The sequence below is a fragment of the Polypterus senegalus genome, chromosome 3 (assembly GCF_016835505.1).
Source record: "Polypterus senegalus isolate Bchr_013 chromosome 3, ASM1683550v1, whole genome shotgun sequence".
Taxonomy (NCBI): Eukaryota; Metazoa; Chordata; class Cladistia; order Polypteriformes; family Polypteridae; genus Polypterus; species Polypterus senegalus.
Genome location: NC_053156.1, coordinates 56445571 through 56465463, shown reverse-complemented (window position 1 = coordinate 56465463; position 19893 = coordinate 56445571). Strand labels below are relative to the sequence as shown.

The 19893-nt window shown below is 40.9% G+C and overlaps 1 protein-coding gene across 1 annotated transcript in view; it reads right to left on the bottom strand.

The window, feature by feature from the left end:
* Nucleotides 1-1016: 1016 nt before the first annotated feature.
* lmbr1l (limb development membrane protein 1-like) overlaps nt 1017-19893 on the bottom strand; it is a 57410-nt gene continuing 38533 nt past the window's right edge. Inside the window, exons 7-17 of the mRNA XM_039747255.1 lie at nt 17567-17635; nt 14994-15058; nt 14710-14782; nt 14534-14617; nt 14231-14307; nt 14064-14141; nt 13815-13888; nt 9589-9679; nt 9431-9497; nt 4330-4491; nt 1017-1790 (exon numbers count right to left, since the gene is read on the bottom strand). Coding sequence (XP_039603189.1) covers nt 1705-1790; nt 4330-4491; nt 9431-9497; nt 9589-9679; nt 13815-13888; nt 14064-14141; nt 14231-14307; nt 14534-14617; nt 14710-14782; nt 14994-15058; nt 17567-17635 — 926 coding nt within the window. The 3' untranslated portion in view covers nt 1017-1704. The remainder of the gene's footprint in view (nt 1791-4329; nt 4492-9430; nt 9498-9588; nt 9680-13814; nt 13889-14063; nt 14142-14230; nt 14308-14533; nt 14618-14709; nt 14783-14993; nt 15059-17566; nt 17636-19893) is intronic.

Sequence of the window (19893 nt, the reverse complement as noted above, 5' to 3'; positions counted from 1 at the left end):
TTCATTGGGTGTTGTTGCTGTAATGCTCACTTTGCAAAAACTTAACTATCACATAGCAAGACACATAAAATTAAATGGCCAATGGCAAACATATCTTAGGAAATGTTTACTGGAAAAACTCAAAAAGAAACACATACAATAGTAAAACATGTAAGATTACATACCTTCAATTCGCTCTGTAAAAGAGACAGACATACTGTATAATCCATGCCTTGCCAACCTTCTGTGTTTCCAGTTACGTCATTTTTTGTTCTTTCTAGTTTTGAAGACACATTAAGCTATGCAGCTCTTTCGTTTGTTGACATTTTGAGAAGCCTGCGGCCATATTGTTTTTTCGAATGGGCAAAGCTTGCAAAATGTCGGGGTCATGTAAACAAAGTCTCAGCACCGGCATTGTGGCAGGTCGATTGGACCAGTCGTGCTTGTGCAGATTGAGCTCATACATGACTGGCGACTCTAACGTACATTGTGGTACACACGTGCAAGTAGAAGGCAGCTAAAGGGCTTAAGTAATTGTAATTTTACACCAGACCAGGGGGCAGCGGAGTGTGCTGACCGTCTCTCTCAGTTCCTTGCAGACCTTTCTCAGATAATCCCGTCGGGTTCCGGCGCTTCTGAAGACGTCACTTCTGGTCCCGGTGATTGTGATGACATTACTTCCGACATCAATGACGTCACTTCCATCACCGGCCTTTAAAGCCGCCATCTTACCTCCAACCATTCAGTTCTGTTCTGGACTCGGTATTGTGAACAACACTGTTAAAACATCAACCTTTTGCAGCCAGGACATATTATACGGGTGGCTGCCCCAAACCTTTACCAGACATTCTGGTCATTTTTCTGACAATTGTGAGTAGTCACTTGACCACAACTTCTAAAAATTGCAGTGAATGCTTGGCGTAAGTGTATACTGAAATAAATGGCAAGCAACACGGATTCCCCAAAAATAAAGTATTTGGGGAAAAACACAGCACCTCTTAAGTTATTACCGCCAAAGCAACACAAAGATGCCACACTTGCAGTTAAAAATCACTACTCATCAGCACACGTTTATTTTCACACACACTTGGGAGATGAACGACGACGACACGGGAGACGACACAGCACAGAGTCAACAGTCAGCACACAAATACTGTAAACAGCTAATCACTATTACCCGAGCCCCCCATATTGCACTTCTCTCTAACAATGTAAACGTTTCACAGTTTTCATGGTTGTCCAGTTTCTCCTTCAGAGTGACCAGTCAATGGTCGCATGTCCACTGCTGCTGCCTTTGAGATTTTTTTTAAAGGATGCATTCGGAGTTAAAAACAGTAAAAGTAACAAACGGATTTTCACATAAAATACAATTTGGTTAAAAAAAGTGTTCATTTTCAAAAGACAGAAAAAAAAAAACAAACAAAAATAAACCAAAAACAAAAACACTGAACCCAGCTGTCCAAAGCAATCCACTCAGTTAGTTTGATGGTGGTCCCTACCAATATGATAGCTCGACGCTCGCTTCCTTGTGCTCTGATTGCAAGAAGTCACTTTATATTATGGCTCAGAGGTTAAGATAAGAAAGGCGCTATATTGGATCATTCTCATTCCTGAATCCCGGACCCGATTTCTTCAGTACAGGAATGGCTGCTGTTCAACAGTAGCACTAGGTTTGCTGTGGTCCATGCTTTCCATCTTCAACATCACTTCACGCACAAAAAAGGCCTACTGCATGGGAGAAGATCCAGAGATGGTAATGCTCTTGGCTAAGTTTCGGGATCGGGATACTGGTAACGGCAGCTTATGGAGCCCTGTGGACAAATCAGAGATTTGCATTCTTGTTAAAGCAGGTCGTATGGTATCTGAGGCAACCTGGAGGATAATAATAATAATATAGTTTATTTATATAGCGCCTTTCCCATGCTCAAGGCGCTTCACAGAGTCTTAGAAAGCATCCCTTGTTCAAGATGTGCCAACTACTCCGTACTGCCAGTCACTTCCTTTTCACATAATACTCCACGACAAAGTAAAGCTGCCAGAAAGTGAAGGCACATTCATGGATCCAAACCTCAGCAGTGCACAGAATGTTCATATAGCGCTTTACACGGCTCCACCAATTCAGTTCAACATTTTTAAAGCACTTAATCCAATTCAGGCTGGTTCGATCCCAGTACCTATCACAGCAACAGTGGGTGTAATGCAGGAATCAGCCCTGGACAGGGCACCAGGCCATCACAAGGCACACTCGTGCACAAACACGCACACAACACACACACTCTTTATTTAAGAAAGAGCAAACAAGATCACAATACAGTAGACCAAATACAAACTGACAGGGCAATAAAATCTTTCTGAAAATGCTTTGTTAGCAGATTGAAAGGACCTGACTAACTGAAAAGATTCAGCCAAGCTGTTGTCAGCCTCTAATTTAGTTTGTGACTCAACTTTATGTGCCCACCTACCTCTAACCCAGTAGACACCCCTAAAGTGATGGTGTGTGACCTCAGCAAGGCAGTGTCCCCTGCACTCCAGGCTCCCATTTGTGCCAAGATGCTATCTCAGTGGCTCCTTTTAACTCTTAGGCAGGGAGGGTGGGACAGTTCTCAGTGGCGACATGTTTTTCTTCGGAAGCACCAAGGTTTCAAATAAAGGGCAAGGCATCTCATTCCACTAACGAGAGAGAGGGGGGGAGATTGGTGGTGGTTAGGGTGGACCCTCAGGTTCAGATTCTGCAAGTGATGAGCCCCTAGGGGCCTCTCAGTTACTCAGCCTCCCTCAAAAAGAAAAGAAAAAAGGCCCTTCCTGTGAGAATTGTGTGCCTTTCTATCTGAGGAAATGGCCAAGAAGGGCAGGCAGCCTGCTGGGTGGATGGGTGCCAAGAACTCGGGTCCACGGGGCCTGCTGCGTCGGCCTGAGTTGTCCCATGTGTGGATGGTGAGGGGGGCTCACGAGAACACTAAACCTTGTGAATGGGGAAATCTGCAAGCGCTATAATAGACTTGCGATGTACATGTGCTGGGTGGGCAGGTGTTTCACGGTCAGTTTGATAAGGAGGTGGGCAGCACGGGCCAAGTAACAAGACAAATAGTGAAAGCCAACAAACATGTACAGCATTAAGAACTCCATGGGGACGTGACAATTTGGCTGTAGATGACTCTCCACTAATAATTTAGTTGCAAAGTTCTCATTTTACCCAGTTCATGGGGAAATGGTGCAGACGTTAGGATCTTACGTTGTAGATGATTACTAGTTCAATAAAAAAACAAATCTGCTCAATTGTAGTAAAAGCCTCAGTCATTCATAAAAGCCAACCTCACAAACAGAGTCAGTAGCATCCTCTAAGCCAGGGGTTTCCAACTCTGGTCCTGGTGGGCCGCAATGGCTGCAGGTTTTCATTCTAACCCTTTTCCTAATCAGTGAGTAGTTTTCACTGCTAATTAACTCCTTTTCCCTTCATTTCAACAGCCATGTTTTTAAGGATTCAGTTCTCTGAATTGATTTGTTTCTTCATTAAATGGCAGCCAAACAGAAATGAGATGTGAAACAAGACAATTAGAATGTCAAACTCCAGCCAATTTCACTCCAACCAGTTTCTTAATGAGACGCCAGAGAAGCCAATTCTTGCTGTTAATTAAAGCTGTTACTGAATGACATGACTTGTTACTGCTTCTCATTTTGCCATAGCAGACTGTTGATTTTCTGTTTTTTCTAAGACCACCGTCAAGAGGTTTTGGTGACCTGAGCAGACCAGCATGACCAAGACTTTCACCTTTCTTTATTTTCAGGTTAGCTGGTCATGTGGACACTTGATTTGTGTCTTACTAATGTTTGGCTGCTATTTAAGGAAAAAGAAACAACTAAGGGGTTCTGAGTCACGTCAATTAAAACTCAGGCAAAACAAGTTAATCAGCAGCAGGAACAGCTCACTAATTAAGAAGATGGTTAGAATGAAAACCTGCAGCCACTGCGCCCTCCAGGACTCAAGTTGGACATCCCTGCTCTAAGCCATGGCACACTTCCCCTCATTGACCTCAACACATTAAGCCAGCAGTGACACATTAACACCCCATTTAACACAAACCAAAGTCAGCCTACCTCATGCAGCCTCACTGCCACACAGACCCATTGTCATAAATGCACTACCCCTCAATTCAGCTCCAGCACACGTAGTCCTGTTAGGATGTTCGAGTGTCTGCCTTTTTTCTAAATTTAATCGGTTCTATCCCTGCGTCTGCTCATCTTTACCTTCTGTTAATTCACATCGGCCAAGGAGCTCTCTCAAAAGCAGTACTAAACACCCCACACATTTGTAAATTATCACTCTGTCGTTAGACAGCTTAGTGGGCTTACCAAAGGCACGGATGAGTTCTGCCTGCACGGCCCACGTGAACTTGTTGACAAGGCACATGGTGGTCAGGCCGGCAAACAGCATATTGTAGAGGAAGACAATGTAGAAATTCCTAAGCCAGTTGAACCGGCCAAAATCTCCCAGAAGGTCAAAACGGGTGATTCCTGGAAAAGAAGAGCAACAGATCAGAGAAGAGAAGAACACCCCCTGGTGAGCACTGTGCTGCCAACAAGTTGACTTTCACACACTGGTCAAGACTAGGAAGCTGAAACATCATCTTAGGTGTCATAAAAGTAAGAATATAAGAAACGTCATGAATAGCAACATAAAAGGTGTTAAACAACCCTTTGAATGAAGAAATGCTTTCTGGCGTCTGTTCTGGATGCACCCATGTTTAGCTTCCTCCGGGTTTTCTTGAGCATATCATTCACTATAAAACTGAAAGATGTCTGCTGGATCAGGCTTATCAGTTCTACTGCAAACTCTGAATACAGGAATTAGGTCAAGTCCATGGGTTGTCAAGTTTAGTTTTAGGGGGCCTCAGTGGCTGTAGGTTTGAGCTCCAGCCCGGTTTCTTCATTACATACCACTTATTGCTGCTAAAGCAGTTATAGCTAAAGCTATAGTTAATATTCCCAATTCTTAATTGCTTCTTTCAGTGTCAAGCAGCTAATTTTGCCATTTTTAATCGCTTCTTGTTTTCTTAATCAGCTCATTGGTGCATTATACATTTAAATCAAGAGAAATCATGATCAACATTCAATGCTTCTTATGATCTAATATTTTATTCATCCTCTGCACTTTGCATATAGGACGAGAATAATGTGGCAACTCTGAATCCTTTCTAGAATTATCTCCATGTAGGTCAGCATCATCTTGTATTTATAATGGGAACACTGGGATCCTAAAATGAATTATTACCAAAGACTAGGAAGCTGTGGTTTATGTTGGTAACACAGAGATTCTGAAATTCACTATAAGACAGGACTCGTCATCTATGCAAAAGTATCAATGGGGGCATAATGGTTACACTGGGCTTTGGATAAAAAAGAATTGTCAGACACAGTCATACTGGTAACATTTAATTACTAAGAATGAAGTCTTACAATAAATATATTAGTGGTGAATGAAAATTATGAGTGAATCCAGAGCTGATGAAATCTGCTCATAGCCTGATGATCAGATGGGCTGAACTGCACTACTGGTGTCCACAAGTAGAAGATCTCTGTTTAAATGAATCTGTTCATCTCGAAGTGCTCAACACTTTTGCTTTCACACTGTCCTTTTGGGTATTCCTTGTGATGTTACTGCCCTCTAGTGGCACAAATTGCCACATTTTTAAACTGCTCTTGGATGCTTTTGTTTTTCCATTCATTTTACCCATTCTTAATTTATCTTGTATTATTTATTTGCTTATTCATGGCTCCATCAGCATCAGGTATACTGGACAGAGTGTCAACTACACTGTGCTGCACGTTCACTCACCAGATAACGTGAAATTGTCACATCGGCCTAATCTGCATATCTCTAAAATGTGAAAGGAAGTCAGATTAACCAGAAGGTGCATCAGGCCAACATTTGAACCTAGGAGCACTGCACCAAAATGACTTCTGTGTCTGTACTCTGTACAATACAAAGCCCACTTCTCCCTTGACCTGATGGCTGCAATAAACATTACTTAAAGGAATACGCCACCTAAAAATTATATGTATTTTACATGTTACTTACCCTGTGTAGTCTGTACTCATGGCCAAGAAAATTTTTTATCTCATGTTTCCATGCAGAACATAGATAAGAAAGTTTATGATAGGATAAGCATCTATGGTGGCAAACGCTGGACAACAGCAAAAATAGATCAAAAATGTTAATGAAAAAAATCTCACTTAACTTTATCTTGTGTAATTCACATGTCAAGTCATCCAGTTGTACACTCACAAGGTCACAAACACAAGCATTTTTACTAAAATATTGTTAAATAAACTAATTCCGGAAAACCTTCTCCTATAATAAAATGGAAACACAACTGAACATTTAAATTGAAAACCCATCTATCCTCCTCATTCATTAATCATGGGGTCCAGCCTAATAACACCTACTTCATTAGCTAACGCTGTGAAAAGCTCACTGAGAGGCAAGTACAACTGAAGTTTCAAAGTTAAAGAAAAGCGAGTAAAAACATCATCAGGAAGAGAATATGCTGCCTTATTTGTGCATATCGAAGATGCTTTAACTGACAGAAGGTCTATTCACCCGTGTAGTTTCACAGGCTGCTGCTAAATAAACCCAAGGTACGCCAGTTGAGGAGATAAATTTAAATGTAATGACAGCAGCCAGGTCTACAATTCAAATGCTTGTTTGAATCTGAGCGCATTTTATTTTTGTTTGAGAGCAAGTTCGAGAAGTGGTTTATTTAACAATATTTTCATAAAAATACATGTGTTTTGGATGTTTTGAACAGATAGCTGGATGACTTGATATGTAGAATATACCATACGAGCAGCATGAGATTTTTTTCATGAACAGTTGTTGATATTGTTTACAGTTGTCCAGTGTTAGCCAGCAAAGACATCTATTCTGTTATAAACAGACATCGTCGTTTTGCATGAAAACATGACATTACAGATATTTCAGTCATTACTACAAACTACATCAAGTAAGTAACATTATATATATATATATATATATATATATATATATATATATATATATATATATATATATATATATATATATATAACCTGCTCAAAAATTAAAGGAACACTTTGAAAACACATCAGATCTCAATGGGAAAAAGAAATCCTCCTGGATATCTATACTGATATAGACTGGGTAATGTGTTAGGAGCGAAAGGATGCCACATCGTTTGATGGAAATGAAAATGATCAACCTACAGAGCCCTGAATTCAAAGGCGCCCAAAAATCAGAGTGAAAAAATTATGTGGCAGGCTAGTCCATTTTGCCAAAATTTACTTGCAGCAACTCAAAATTGTACGCAGCACTTTGTATGGCCCCTGTGTTCTTGTATACATGCCTGACAACATTGGTGCATGCTTCTAATGAGATGACAGATGGTGTTGTGGGGATCTCCTCCCAGATCTGGACCAGGGCATCACTGAGCTCCTGGACAGTCTGAGGTGCAACCTGGTGGCATTGGATGGACCAAAACATAATGTCCCAGAGGTGTTCTATTGGATTTAGGTCAGGAAAGTGTGGTGGCCAGTCAATGGTATCAATTCCTTCATCCTCCAGGAACTGCCTGCATACTCTCACCACATGAGGCCAGGAATTGTCGTGCACCAGGAGCCACTGTACCAGCATAGGGTCTGACAATGGGTCCAAGGATTTCATCCTGATACCTAATGGCAGCCAAGGTGCCTTTGTCAAGCCTGTAGCGGTCTGTGTGACTCCATGGATATGCCTCCCCAGACAATCATTAACCCACCACCAAACTGCTCATGCTGAATGATGTTACAGGCAGCATAATGTTCTCCATGGCTTTTCCAGACCCTTTCACTTTTGTGCTCAGGGTGAACCTGCTCTCATCTGTAAAAGCACAGGGCACCAGTGGTGCATCTGCCAATTCTGGTATTCTATGGCGAATGCCAATCGAGCTGCATGCTGCTGGGCAGTGAGCTCAGGGCCCATTAGAGGACATGGGGCCCTTGGGTCACCCTCATGAAGTCTTTCTGGTTGTTTGGTCAGAGACATTCACACCAGTGGCCTGCTGGAGGTCATTTTGTAGGGCTCTGGCAGTGCTCATCCTGTTCCTCCTTGCCCAAAGGAGCAGATACTGGTCCTGCTGATGGGTTATGGACCTTCTATGGCCCTCTCCAGCTCTCCTAAAGTAACTGCTTGTCTCCTAGAATCTCCTCCATGCCCTTGAGACTGTGCAGGGAGACACAGCAAACCTTCTGGCAATGACACGTATTGATGTGCCATCCTGGAGAAGTTGGACTACCTGTGCAACCTCTGTAGGGTCCAGGTATCACCTCATGCTACCAGTAGTGACACTGACTGTAGCCAAATGCAAAACTAGTGAAGAAACAGTCAGAAAAGATGAGGAGGGAAAAATGTCAGTGGCCTCCACCTGTTAAACCATTCCTGTTTTGGGGTCATCTCATTGTTGCCCCTCTAGTGCATCTGTTGTTAATTTCATTAACACCACAGCAGCTGAAACTGATTAACAACCCCTCTGCTACTTAACTGACCAGATTAATATCCCATAAGTTTCATTGACTTTATGCTATACTCTGATTAAAAGTGTTCCTTTAATTCTTTTGAGCAGTATATATATATATATATATATATATATATATATATATATATATATATATATATATATATATATATATATATATATATATATGGGGATATGGCCGGCCGATTATCCCGGCCAATACCCCCAGGCCGCCAGATGGAGCCCTCCCTGCAACATGGAGGTGCCCCGAATTCCAGCTGGGCCTCATGGACATTGGAGTTTAACTGCACAGCCCTGCTGGATACCATGGGGACGCTGCAGGGTGGCCCAGGGATTGCTATGTGCACTATAACCCGGAAGTACGTCCTAATCACAGGGCAGAAGAAATGACGTACTTCTGGGATGAAGAAAAGGAGTTTTCACCTGACCCGGAAGTGTTAAGAATCACATGGACTGAGGGACAGAAACACTTCCGGGTCAACAAGTATAAAAGGACTGTGGGAAATCTCAGGAGCTGAGCTGAGTCAGGAGGAAGGGTGGCAACGTGTCTGGGAGTAGAAGGATTGTGTATTGTTCAATAATTGTGATTTATATGAGTATTGTGGAGTGTAGGGTTCTTGGAGCACATTATTATAATAATAAAGTCGATTCTTAGACTTTTATCTGGCGTCTGATCCGAGGGTTCAAGGGAGCGATAGCGCCCCCTATCTGTTACTATATATATTATACAGGTGTCCAGAATATAATTATACTCTTGTATCCATAACTCCTATTAGCGTGGGTTCCCAGCCAATCCCAACCCCACAATATCTGCAGTGGCACTGAAGACTGAGGGGCATGGTTGCATTCAAAGAGACAACCTAAGCTATAGGCCACATTTTAATAAAACAAACACCTCCACTTACCCAGAGTCCGGGAAAAAACAGGCAAAGCTGAGCTAAGAACCAACAGTGAGACGCAGTTACCGATGATCTGCAGAGAGAAGGCAGCCAGGGTAAGTGATGAAAGTAAACTGTCAGAAAGAGAAAGAGCTGCGTATGGACATCCAATCTACTATTTTTACCTTTGTCATGGTAGTATCCTGCTTTCTGGGCAGTAACCTGGTGAAAAAGGGGGAGCTGTAGAAGCCAACAACAGATGACACCATCAAGTAACTGTGTGTAATAAGTTAAGGGAACAAACAAATGTATAAACACAAACAAGTGAAGACCTCTCATGACGAGACCAATCCTATCTCGGAGTCATTGCTCTGACTTATGTTCTCATTGTCAGCACCTTAAGTGCTTCCAAATCTAAAAACAGGGTACCAGATGTGGTTCACATTTAGCCTTACAAGGAGCATTCAGTAGAAGTACAGTATTAGGGTTTGGCTGCATGAGTGTTTTCATTTGAATGGATGCTGTGAATGATGACTTATAACAAACATATTGCAATGTCGAGGGGGATATTTCTTGGCATATCTCCTCATCAGGAATAATGCTAAACAGCCCAAAACTATGAAACTATTGTTAATTTTAAATAATAAACACGCAAGTGAGAAGTGAAGTATCAAAATGACAGCTACCCTAACATGTTTCTGAACTCCTATTGACCAGGTGGGCAGCTTGTCCCCTTGCCCACCTCTCGATTACCATCCAAACACAACCTTCCTCTCTGTTTTCTGTTTCTCTCTCGCAGCCATTTCATCCTCCAGCCAGTCTGCCCCTGCTACAGCCCTCCTCCTGATTACAGACTCAGTTATATGGAGTAATTTAAACTCCTTACTGGCATCACTTATTGGGTTAAGAGTGGGATGATTCCTATTAAAGGATCAACAGCCTAAAATACCTCTAGTAAATTCTAGTGACCCCACTTGTCTAAAATATCTGTAACCTTTCTATATGCTCACTGCCTTAAAAGAACAACTATATTCAGTTACAATGTCCCAGCTTCCTTAGCTAGAGACCATGTGCTACCAGCTGTCAGTGAGGCCTCAGTCTCCTTCTCTCTAAGAAATCGGTTGTGTAAGGCCGAGGATAAACTTAACTCTATGCGATGCATACACTTGAGGACGACTTGAGCATTGACTCTTGTGTGCATGCTTTAAGTAAATCTGGAGGATTCCACCAGGTAGTGGTGTGAGCAGTCATCACGGTGAGAACACAACATGGTGTTTTGATGTTAAAGATAAAAATTCTTTGCATCCTGATGCTCTTAACTGACTGCAACAGCGACACAGAAGATGGTATGTGAGCCCTTTAAATGTATTGCGTCGTTACAATAGGGAATATGTGACATCTGTATTGACTATGCCAGAAATGGATGGAGTATTATGAATACATTCACATGTCAGTATTTAAGCTTGACAATTTGCTTCACTGCATCAAAACATTAATTAAACACTGAAGCACGCAGATTGATCCTGTTAGAGCTGCAAGCCTGCTGTCACATGTTGACAGTAAACAACAATGCTGACATTACGTACCAAAACTTCAACACACACACCACCCGTATTTTTGCTGGTATTGCAACTCGTGCACACGTTAATTTCTGACGATGTGCTCAGATGATGCTTCAAAAGAATGCTGTGAACGCGTTGCAGCCATGAGGTGTGTGCATAAGCATTCCGAGCATGTTGTATAAACCGGCCCTAACGGTGGCATCAACTAAATCTCTAGCCCTATAATGAACTGGCTGGGAGACAAAGGTCACCATTTGGTCACTGACAGCATCTACCACTTCCTAGTATTCTTACTTTCTCACTACACAATAACAGAGTCTCTGTTTCAGTCTCTTGTCAGCTTTGCAACATCTTGCTCATGACAGCCTCCCCTCACAGCCTTCTACATGACTCTGCATCAAAGACCCTTTAAATCTGTAAGATGTTTTGAATAAAAAGCATCTAGTAAATACAAAGCACTGTAATAATATTCTCAGATGCACTCATTCATTGCATAGCTGCTAACATATTCAGTCAAAGGATGTCCCACCCCAAGAGAGAGCACTTGTTCCAACTACTAATGAAAAAGAGATATCAGAAAAACATGGAAGATTCCCAGCAAATATTGTATTGAACATAAGCTGTGATTGTGTGGAGGCAGGAGTGTCAGAATATTAAACTACTGTTTCACAGCTTTGGGCCTAGGAAACACTGCTGGATACAGGAGGCCTTGAGAACTCATATCTCCAAAGCTGGCAGAGGTGAGACAGAGAGAGAGAGCAAGAGAGCCATCCAATTAGGAAATGAAGGGGACTTAATTCATATTGAAAAAGATGGGCAACTAAGCACTACTGCCTCCCACTTCCAACAGACTAGGTGCAAATGCCAGGCTTTGCAAGTTCTTTACCTTATGACCGGGAGGCCTTTTCTCACATCTCAAATGTGTGTTACATTTATTTTTATCTACCTTGGCCAAATGTGAGCTAGAGGAACTGTGTGTGAGTCTGCCCTGCAATGGACTGGCTCCCTGTCCAGATATGGTAACTGCTTTATGCTTCCAGGTTAGGTTCCAGCCCTCTTATGACCCTGAACTGGACTAAGCAAACCAAAATTACTGCAGAAATATTTTTGGACACACATATTACTTCACCTCTGAAAAAGTCAGTTAAAGTTTTAGTTAAAAAATTAATCCATTCATTACATTTACATAAACGCTTTTTCTAGCTACTCAAAGAGAGCTTTAAACACCACCAAGGTTCAGCATCCACCTGGATGATACAATGGCAGCCATTTATGTGTTATTACACACACCACATATTAGCAAGTAGGTGGTGTAGGAATGAAGGAGATGAGGCACAGGGGATGAATAGAGGGACAGAATATCCAGGCTGTGTTGGACATTTCAGCCATGTCATAAGGAAACACCCTACTCTTTTTGAAAGAAGCCAAGGGATCTTTTTTGACCACAGAGAGTCAGGATGTTTTTACCTCTCAACCTTTTGACAGCACAGTGTCCCTGTCACTACCCTGGAGCGTTGAGATCCACAGATACACCACAGGGTAAGCGCCCCCAGATCTTCCATTAATAACCCAAGACTTCCCAAGTACAGGCCGGATCCAAACATGTTTAGCTTCCAGTGGTTTACCCGGGCTGAAGTGTAGGTGGTATGGCTATATTTACCAAAACTCTATTTTTAACAGTTTTACTAGGCACAAAGTATGCAAGAAATTGTTTTAGAAGGTTTAATGGCACACCTTTCCTCTCCTTTAAGCTCTTTAGGACTATGGGATGTATCACTAAGAAACCAAGGAAGAGCTGTGACTTAGACTGGTCTTGAAACGAAGTGAAACTCAATGCCCAAACAACTGAAGGAGGATAGCTATATCCAAACATATCAAGGGGGTAAAGAGGACAATACACAATACACCCCACTGGTGCTGACCAAAGGCAAAAAATGTAGGGATATAAGAGATGAGATCAACGCAAGTTTTTGAATTCTAGTTTGGAGGTGTCCACAGACACAAAAATTAACAAATGGAAAGTCGCTTTTTCTCCTAAAAGATAAGTGTAGGGGAGGCAAATGCTCCCTACTCATCATCATTCTTATAAAAAAGAATGTGGCAGGTAGTGACCATACCAGGGCTGTGGAGTCAGAGTCTGCGTTGGAGTCAGAAGTAAAGGAAACTAAGGAGCTGGAGTCGAAGAATTTATCTACCGACTCCACAGCTCTGGACCATGCAGCCAAAACGTTTCAAAATACCCTCAACATAAGGGTCCTCTAAGGCTTCCTTGACAGCGCAGAGTTTATTGCACTTATACATCTACTGTGGCATCTTGACATTAGTATGTGTCAAGTGTATAAATGAGTCGCAAGTTTACAGACTGTACAAGTCTTGGGGGTTTTGTATTAACAATTAATAAAAATGCAACTGCCTGGCAGCAAACGCAAAGAGAAAACATTTGAAAAAGATACTTTGTGCCAGTGGTGTTTCATCAAATAAAAAGATACCAGAATCAAAATTTTCCTTCAACATTCTCCCTAGAAAGTGGCATCGCAGGGAAAAAAATCACATAACCCGAGTTTTCCACAGAAACTGAAGACATCCACAAAGGCAATGCACTTCAAAAGACACCACATGTTGTGGACCTTTCAATTTGGTATTTGCAAATCACTAACAGTAAGTCCAATAGTCGTACAGTAATCACACACCCAACATGCAAGATGCAGCCACTTTCCGTCAAGCTTTCAGCATTCAAATGTTACAGCCAAAAAAGGATGTCTTCCCTTAAACATGACCGTAAATGCGGTCTCTCAGTAAAGCCACTGACAGAGAAAATGGCTCCTTTTCAAAGAGCTATAAAAGGATACAAGATCAGGATGACCTGCACAGCAGCTCCAAATGATCCAAACACCGAAAATGAAGCCTTTCCTAGGTGGTGGTCCTGAAGGAAAGTCAGAAAAGCCAGACAAAGTTATTTGCTTGTTTTCTTTATGTTTGAATGACTCAATTACGTACCAAGGAAAAAGATTTTCATGACTCCGAGAAGCCTGACAACAAAAAAAAACTAGGACTCTCTGAGTCCACCAAGGGAGTCGGACAAGAGAAATTGTTCATACCTCCATTCCACGAGGCATTGCCGCTTCATCAATTAAGAGCTCCAGCACATGGAAACACACAATCAGCACTGACACCCCCTAGTGGAGAAAAAGAGAAGTTACTCAAATGGACCACTAACAAAATCCCCAACACCACCATTAAGAGCTTAAAGAATATTTAAACCAACCGTCAGCCCAAGTAACAGCAGCATGGCTAGCGGGTAGCATAAATTGCGTTGCCATGGTGACGCCTTTCTCCGCATCTCTGAAAAGAGGAGATTTAACAAATAAATCAATTTTAGGAAATACAGTAAGTAGCTCTCCTCTTCAAAAAATTCAAAAATGTATTTATTTATTATTACCATGTATTAACGGGGAAAGTTCCCATAAAATACTGATTGATATTTTACAAATTAAACTCCACTTTTACACAGTACTTTTTTAAATGGTTGCAGAGGGTTCATAATAACAAGAGGACATTCAGCACTTACCCAGAGCTAGGCGGCGAGCTTTAATGGTGAGAAACTGCTTCTTCAAGGCCACCATATCCACATTGATCCAACACGACGCTTTACCTAAAGCAAAAAATAAAAGCCTGATTTGTCAAAACAAACTTGAAAACTATTAACTCTACCAAAAAGAGTGACAGACTAAAGGTATTGCTCACCTTTCATTTTTGCAGATAGAGCTGCTTCCTCAAAGACAGTGCAGTTGAGAGTTTCATCCAAATCCTCCAAAAGCTAGAAGAGAGACCAATACATAGGTCTTGGAAAAATCTTAACCAAAAAGTAAGAATAAACACAAACCAAAAAAACCTGAAGGCACCACACACATTAATGAGCCAAAGGCTTTTCTTAAAAGTTGTGCAGCTATAACAAATTTAGGAAGCAAACTTTGAGACCTGAAAAGGGTAACCGCCACTACTTGCCCAGTAATGACAAACTGACTTACTCTTGGCTTGACCAGGAGGCTCCCAGTGACACTGAACATTCGAGACAGTCCAAACGGCGTACACACTACAAGCAGAAGAAAAAAGGAGTATATAAATACCCAACCACAAAGACACAAAGGCAATAAGGGTGATAACACACACAAAGGGTTCTGTCCATTTCTTCTAGGCCGGGGAAGCAGGAAGGTCTGCCTCACAAATATAATACACAGTGGCACAACAACCATGAAAAGAGAAACACAACCAGATGTCGCTTGTGGACTTGGCTCTGCCTAAGCTCTTGAAAATGGAGCTTACTTGGGGTTATTGGGCAGCAATGCACATTACGTTAATAAAATAAAATGCAATACAATGGAACAAAAGAAGGTGTGGTGAATCATTGATTACTGCTGTTACCTCAGATCTTCAACGACTTAGCTTTTAATCCTGGCCTGGTCAATTTGTGTGTGGAATTCACACTGACTTTTTAATTCCTATATCCATTAAAGAACTGGCACATCCATGACTGGTACCCCCTGCAAGTACAGACAACTCAAGCCACTCGCAGCTCTAATGATCGAATTAGGACAGAACAAGTACAGATAATGGAAGGGTGGATTAATGAATGGGCAATTGAATACTATATGGAGGCATAGTGTGTGGCACAGATCCAGTATCTTGGTATCAAATTCCCTTTTTTGATCATCATCCATCTGGAATGTGCATGTTATATATCCATGTCTGCATGGATTTTCCTCTGGTCAGGCCACAAACAATCCTAGATGGGGGTGCCAGTCCATCACAGGACCCATTCACACTCACAAAGGAGCCAATTTGAAATTGACAATCTACCTAATCTGCACACTTGGAAATGTGGGAGAAAAAAAAAAACAAAACAGAATACTGAAGAAAGACAAATGAAGATACAGGAAGAAAAAATTTAACTCCTCATTAATAACGTCACAGCACTGGATTTAGACAATCCACGGGTTCGGCACAATCCGCCATGCCACCTTCGTGACCAGTTCTAAATATATAATGTTTATACTTTCTGGTCTTTGAACCTATCCATTCACTTTTTAAAAGCCGTTTTCCATTATTGTCACGCACTGCTGGAGACCATCCTGACAGTATTGGGAGAACCCTGGATGGAGCATCATTGCCTTACAAGGTACATTACAGCACACATCCACACTTACTAATACCTGGTTAATATGGAGTTTAAAATTAGGCTAAACTGTGTACTACTAGACATGCAAAAACACCTACATTAGCTATCTAAAAGCATGCTAACAATACCCAGGCACTGATTGGGCTGAAATCTGCAACGCAGTTCTTGAAACTGTAAGGAAATTGTGTCACTCCACTGCACTTTTCTGCTTCATAACATTACATTATATTATAAACTGAATTTTTGTATTGTGAGCTTCAAATTAGGATTTATTTTTCATTTAATTATTTTAGATACCGGATAGTATAACATGTGAAAAGTGTCTCTTATGATTTTCCCCGATTTCAGGCTCCACTTGTACATAAACTTTAACTACAATATATGATATTGCAATGGTGTCATAGATTACTTAATTCTATGCACCTTGTTATATGCATGGAAGGAACACTAAAAGAAGCAACTATTGAGTGGTCCAGATTTAATTATTCAATTTTCATTACGCTATAACTTAAGTTTATTACATAGAAAACCACCCGAAAAATCCCAGACCAACGAGAAGTGTGCAAACTGACGACATGAAGAATCGTCTTCGCGCCGAACTGGAATCGTCCCCGCATAAATCAAAGTCATCTAGACGATCTTGATCTGCATAATTAGATCTGGACCACCCTGTATATGGCCTGGCTATAATGTTGAAAGTTCAAGTTTGTTTGAATTCATCTCAACTTTAAACAGGGATAGCACTTTGCTGGAATAAAAGCCATTCAACCCCGTGATCCTTGAGGCATAAAAATACCTCTTTGCTTCAACAAGTGTGTAAGGATGGCCATGTATGACATTTTTAGTCATCTGAATGTTTCCCTAAATCTTTATTTACAGAGAATTTGGATCTGCTCCCTAAAAAAACCTAAACTGGTCTTCACTGCTTAGACCAAGCATGCCCAGTGACTTCGACACTGGCCCAGCTTTTGTCAATTTGCTTAAAAAACTCCAAGAGCATAACTACACCCAGTTAGCCACTGCCAGCTTTAATGACCACACTGACTGGTTTGTGCTCTCTTTCCTTCATCCTTTACATCATGTATCTTTAATACTTTGCTTCCATGTAATCTGAAGAATTAATGTTGGCTCACCAAAATTGAGAATTGCATCTTTTCACAGAATTCCAGAAATAGGAGATGCTTGTGTCACATAGCTTTGGCCTAATCGCAACATTTTAAAAATTGCAGGATCTCTTTAGGAGTTGTCAAGGGACTCAAAAGCAACAAATATTGTCGAACCCCCTTTAATCATTTTATCTTATCACAGATCTGAATTATCAACTATTTTTAAATGGAGAAGTTTATAAAGGTGTGTGTTTTAACACTTGGCTGTCACACTTCCAATACTACAGTTGCCCATAGTGAGCAAAAATTCCATACTCACCCAGAAGAAGCAGGACACCAAACAGTGAAATACAGGAGTAGAGGTATGGCAGGTAGTAGTCCCACAGGTCTGCAATGAAGAAACACCGAGCAAGTCAGCATCCTAAAGCTCAGTACATAGCTGTCACTGGACTAAATGAGCTCAAGTCGGACTAACTGGGAACACTCGACAGTTCAGTTCAGACAGGACGTGTAAGCCACTCACACTGCTGCCTATTGCCAGACACGAAAGTGCAGACTCCACAAGCAAATGTGCAATGTACATAAATACATGTCATTGCATTTTTATTTTACTATGTATTTATTGTATTAGAATTTCACTTCAGTGTGCCTATAATATTTAATCTTAAATCTTAGTTTGGCAAGATATTTATACACTGGTTATACTCACAAAGTTCTTTTTTGTTTTAATTCGTAAGGAGCCTTGCATGACACAGATGATGCTCAAGTCATGTCTGGAACACTAATTGTCTCAATCTCCACAATGTCCCTAATAAAGTCACGTCGATTCCCACTCCTCAGGCCCTGCTTGCTCCCCAGTGAACTCCGACAGTCTACGCACAGCTCTTAGTGTGACCACATTCGTTTTTCTTCATGGGCTTTCCAGTGCATCTCACCCTTCCTACCAATAAGGTGCCACCACTTTACCTTTCAACAAAATCCAAAGAGGCCAAGACCCTCAGTTCTAAAATTTCTGAAATGAAGTTACATTCCTATATTATTAGTGGTGTAATCCAAAGCATTTACCAAAGCAAATTAAAGGCCTGCTTATAATGAGGACTACCTAACAGTAATAAGATTCAATATGAGGAAAATATCAAAATAATACATTTAAAGAAACAAACAGCAAGTAACTATACTACATTAAAGAAAGAGCACATAAAGTGAGAACATCAAGCTGGTGAAAATAGTTCAGACATATAAAGAGAATAAATATAAACTAAAAATGAAACAATATTACAATAAAACAAAAAAGAAAAAAACACAAAAACATACACAGACGTGTATTTTATATATACATATACAGTATATGTGTATAAAAACATACCTACATACATACACACACACATATGGCATCACAAACAGTAAATAAGTAAATAAATCAAAACAGGTAATAGAAATATGCTCAAATAAAGGAATACAACATATATATTTGGCAGAAAAATATCAATACAATCTGGAAATAAACACATAATACAAAAAGATTGTGCATATAAGGTTACAAATAACAGAACAAAACTTTTTCAAGTGTTCACAAACTTTTTCTATAAATTGATTCCCTATACAGTAACTGCAAATGGCTTCATCCCCGTGTAGATTTTTACACCATCGAAATATCAAGGAAGGGGCCAACACGTTTCAGGGGTACATAGCAATACTTCTTCAGGGCCAAATAAACACCTCTCTAAATGGACAATCTACCCTTTACCAGTTTTCATTTATTTACTGTAATGTGATGTAATACAGATGCATATACAGTGATCCCTGGCTATATCGCGCTTCGACTTTCGCAGCTTCACTCCATCGCAGATTTTAAATGTATGCATATCTAAATATATCACGGATTTTTCGGTGGTTCGCGGATTTTTGCGGACAATGGGTCTTTCAATTTATGGTACATGCTTCCTCAGTTTGTTTGCCCAGATGATTTCATACAAGGGACGCTATTGGCGGATGGCTGAGAAGCTACCCAATCAGAGCATGTATTACGTATTAAATAAAACTCCTCAATGATATACAATATGCTTCCCGTGTGGTGCTTCACACACTTAAAAGCTCTAACAGCCCGTATGGATTTTTGATTGTTTGCCTTTCTCTGTCTCTCTCACTCTCTCTGACATTCTCTGCTCCTGACGGAGGGGATGTGAGCAGAGGGGCTGTTTGTGAAGAAGATACGGACGCTCCCCTAAAAAATGCTGAAAGACTACCTTCACATTGATCCCTTCATTGCGGCCACTTTATCACGGTGCTTGCATACTTAAAAGCCCGACAGCCTATTGATTTTTGATTTTTGATTGCTTTTCTCTCTCTCTGACATTCTCTGCTCCTGATGCACACCTTGAAGAGGAAGATATGTTTGTATTCTTTTAATTGTGAGAAAGAACTGTCATCTCTGTCTTTTCATGGAGCTCAGTTTAAACTTTTGACTAAAGGGTGTTATTTCATGTCTAGAGGGCTCTAATATTGTTAAAAAATGTATTTAGAAGGTCGTAAACAGGTTTTCAATGCTCTAACTGCGAAAATATTAGATTTATAAATAAAGAATCCTACAGTACTTCGTGGAAATTCATTTAACTGTCTGGAGCGGATTAACCGCGATAAACGAGG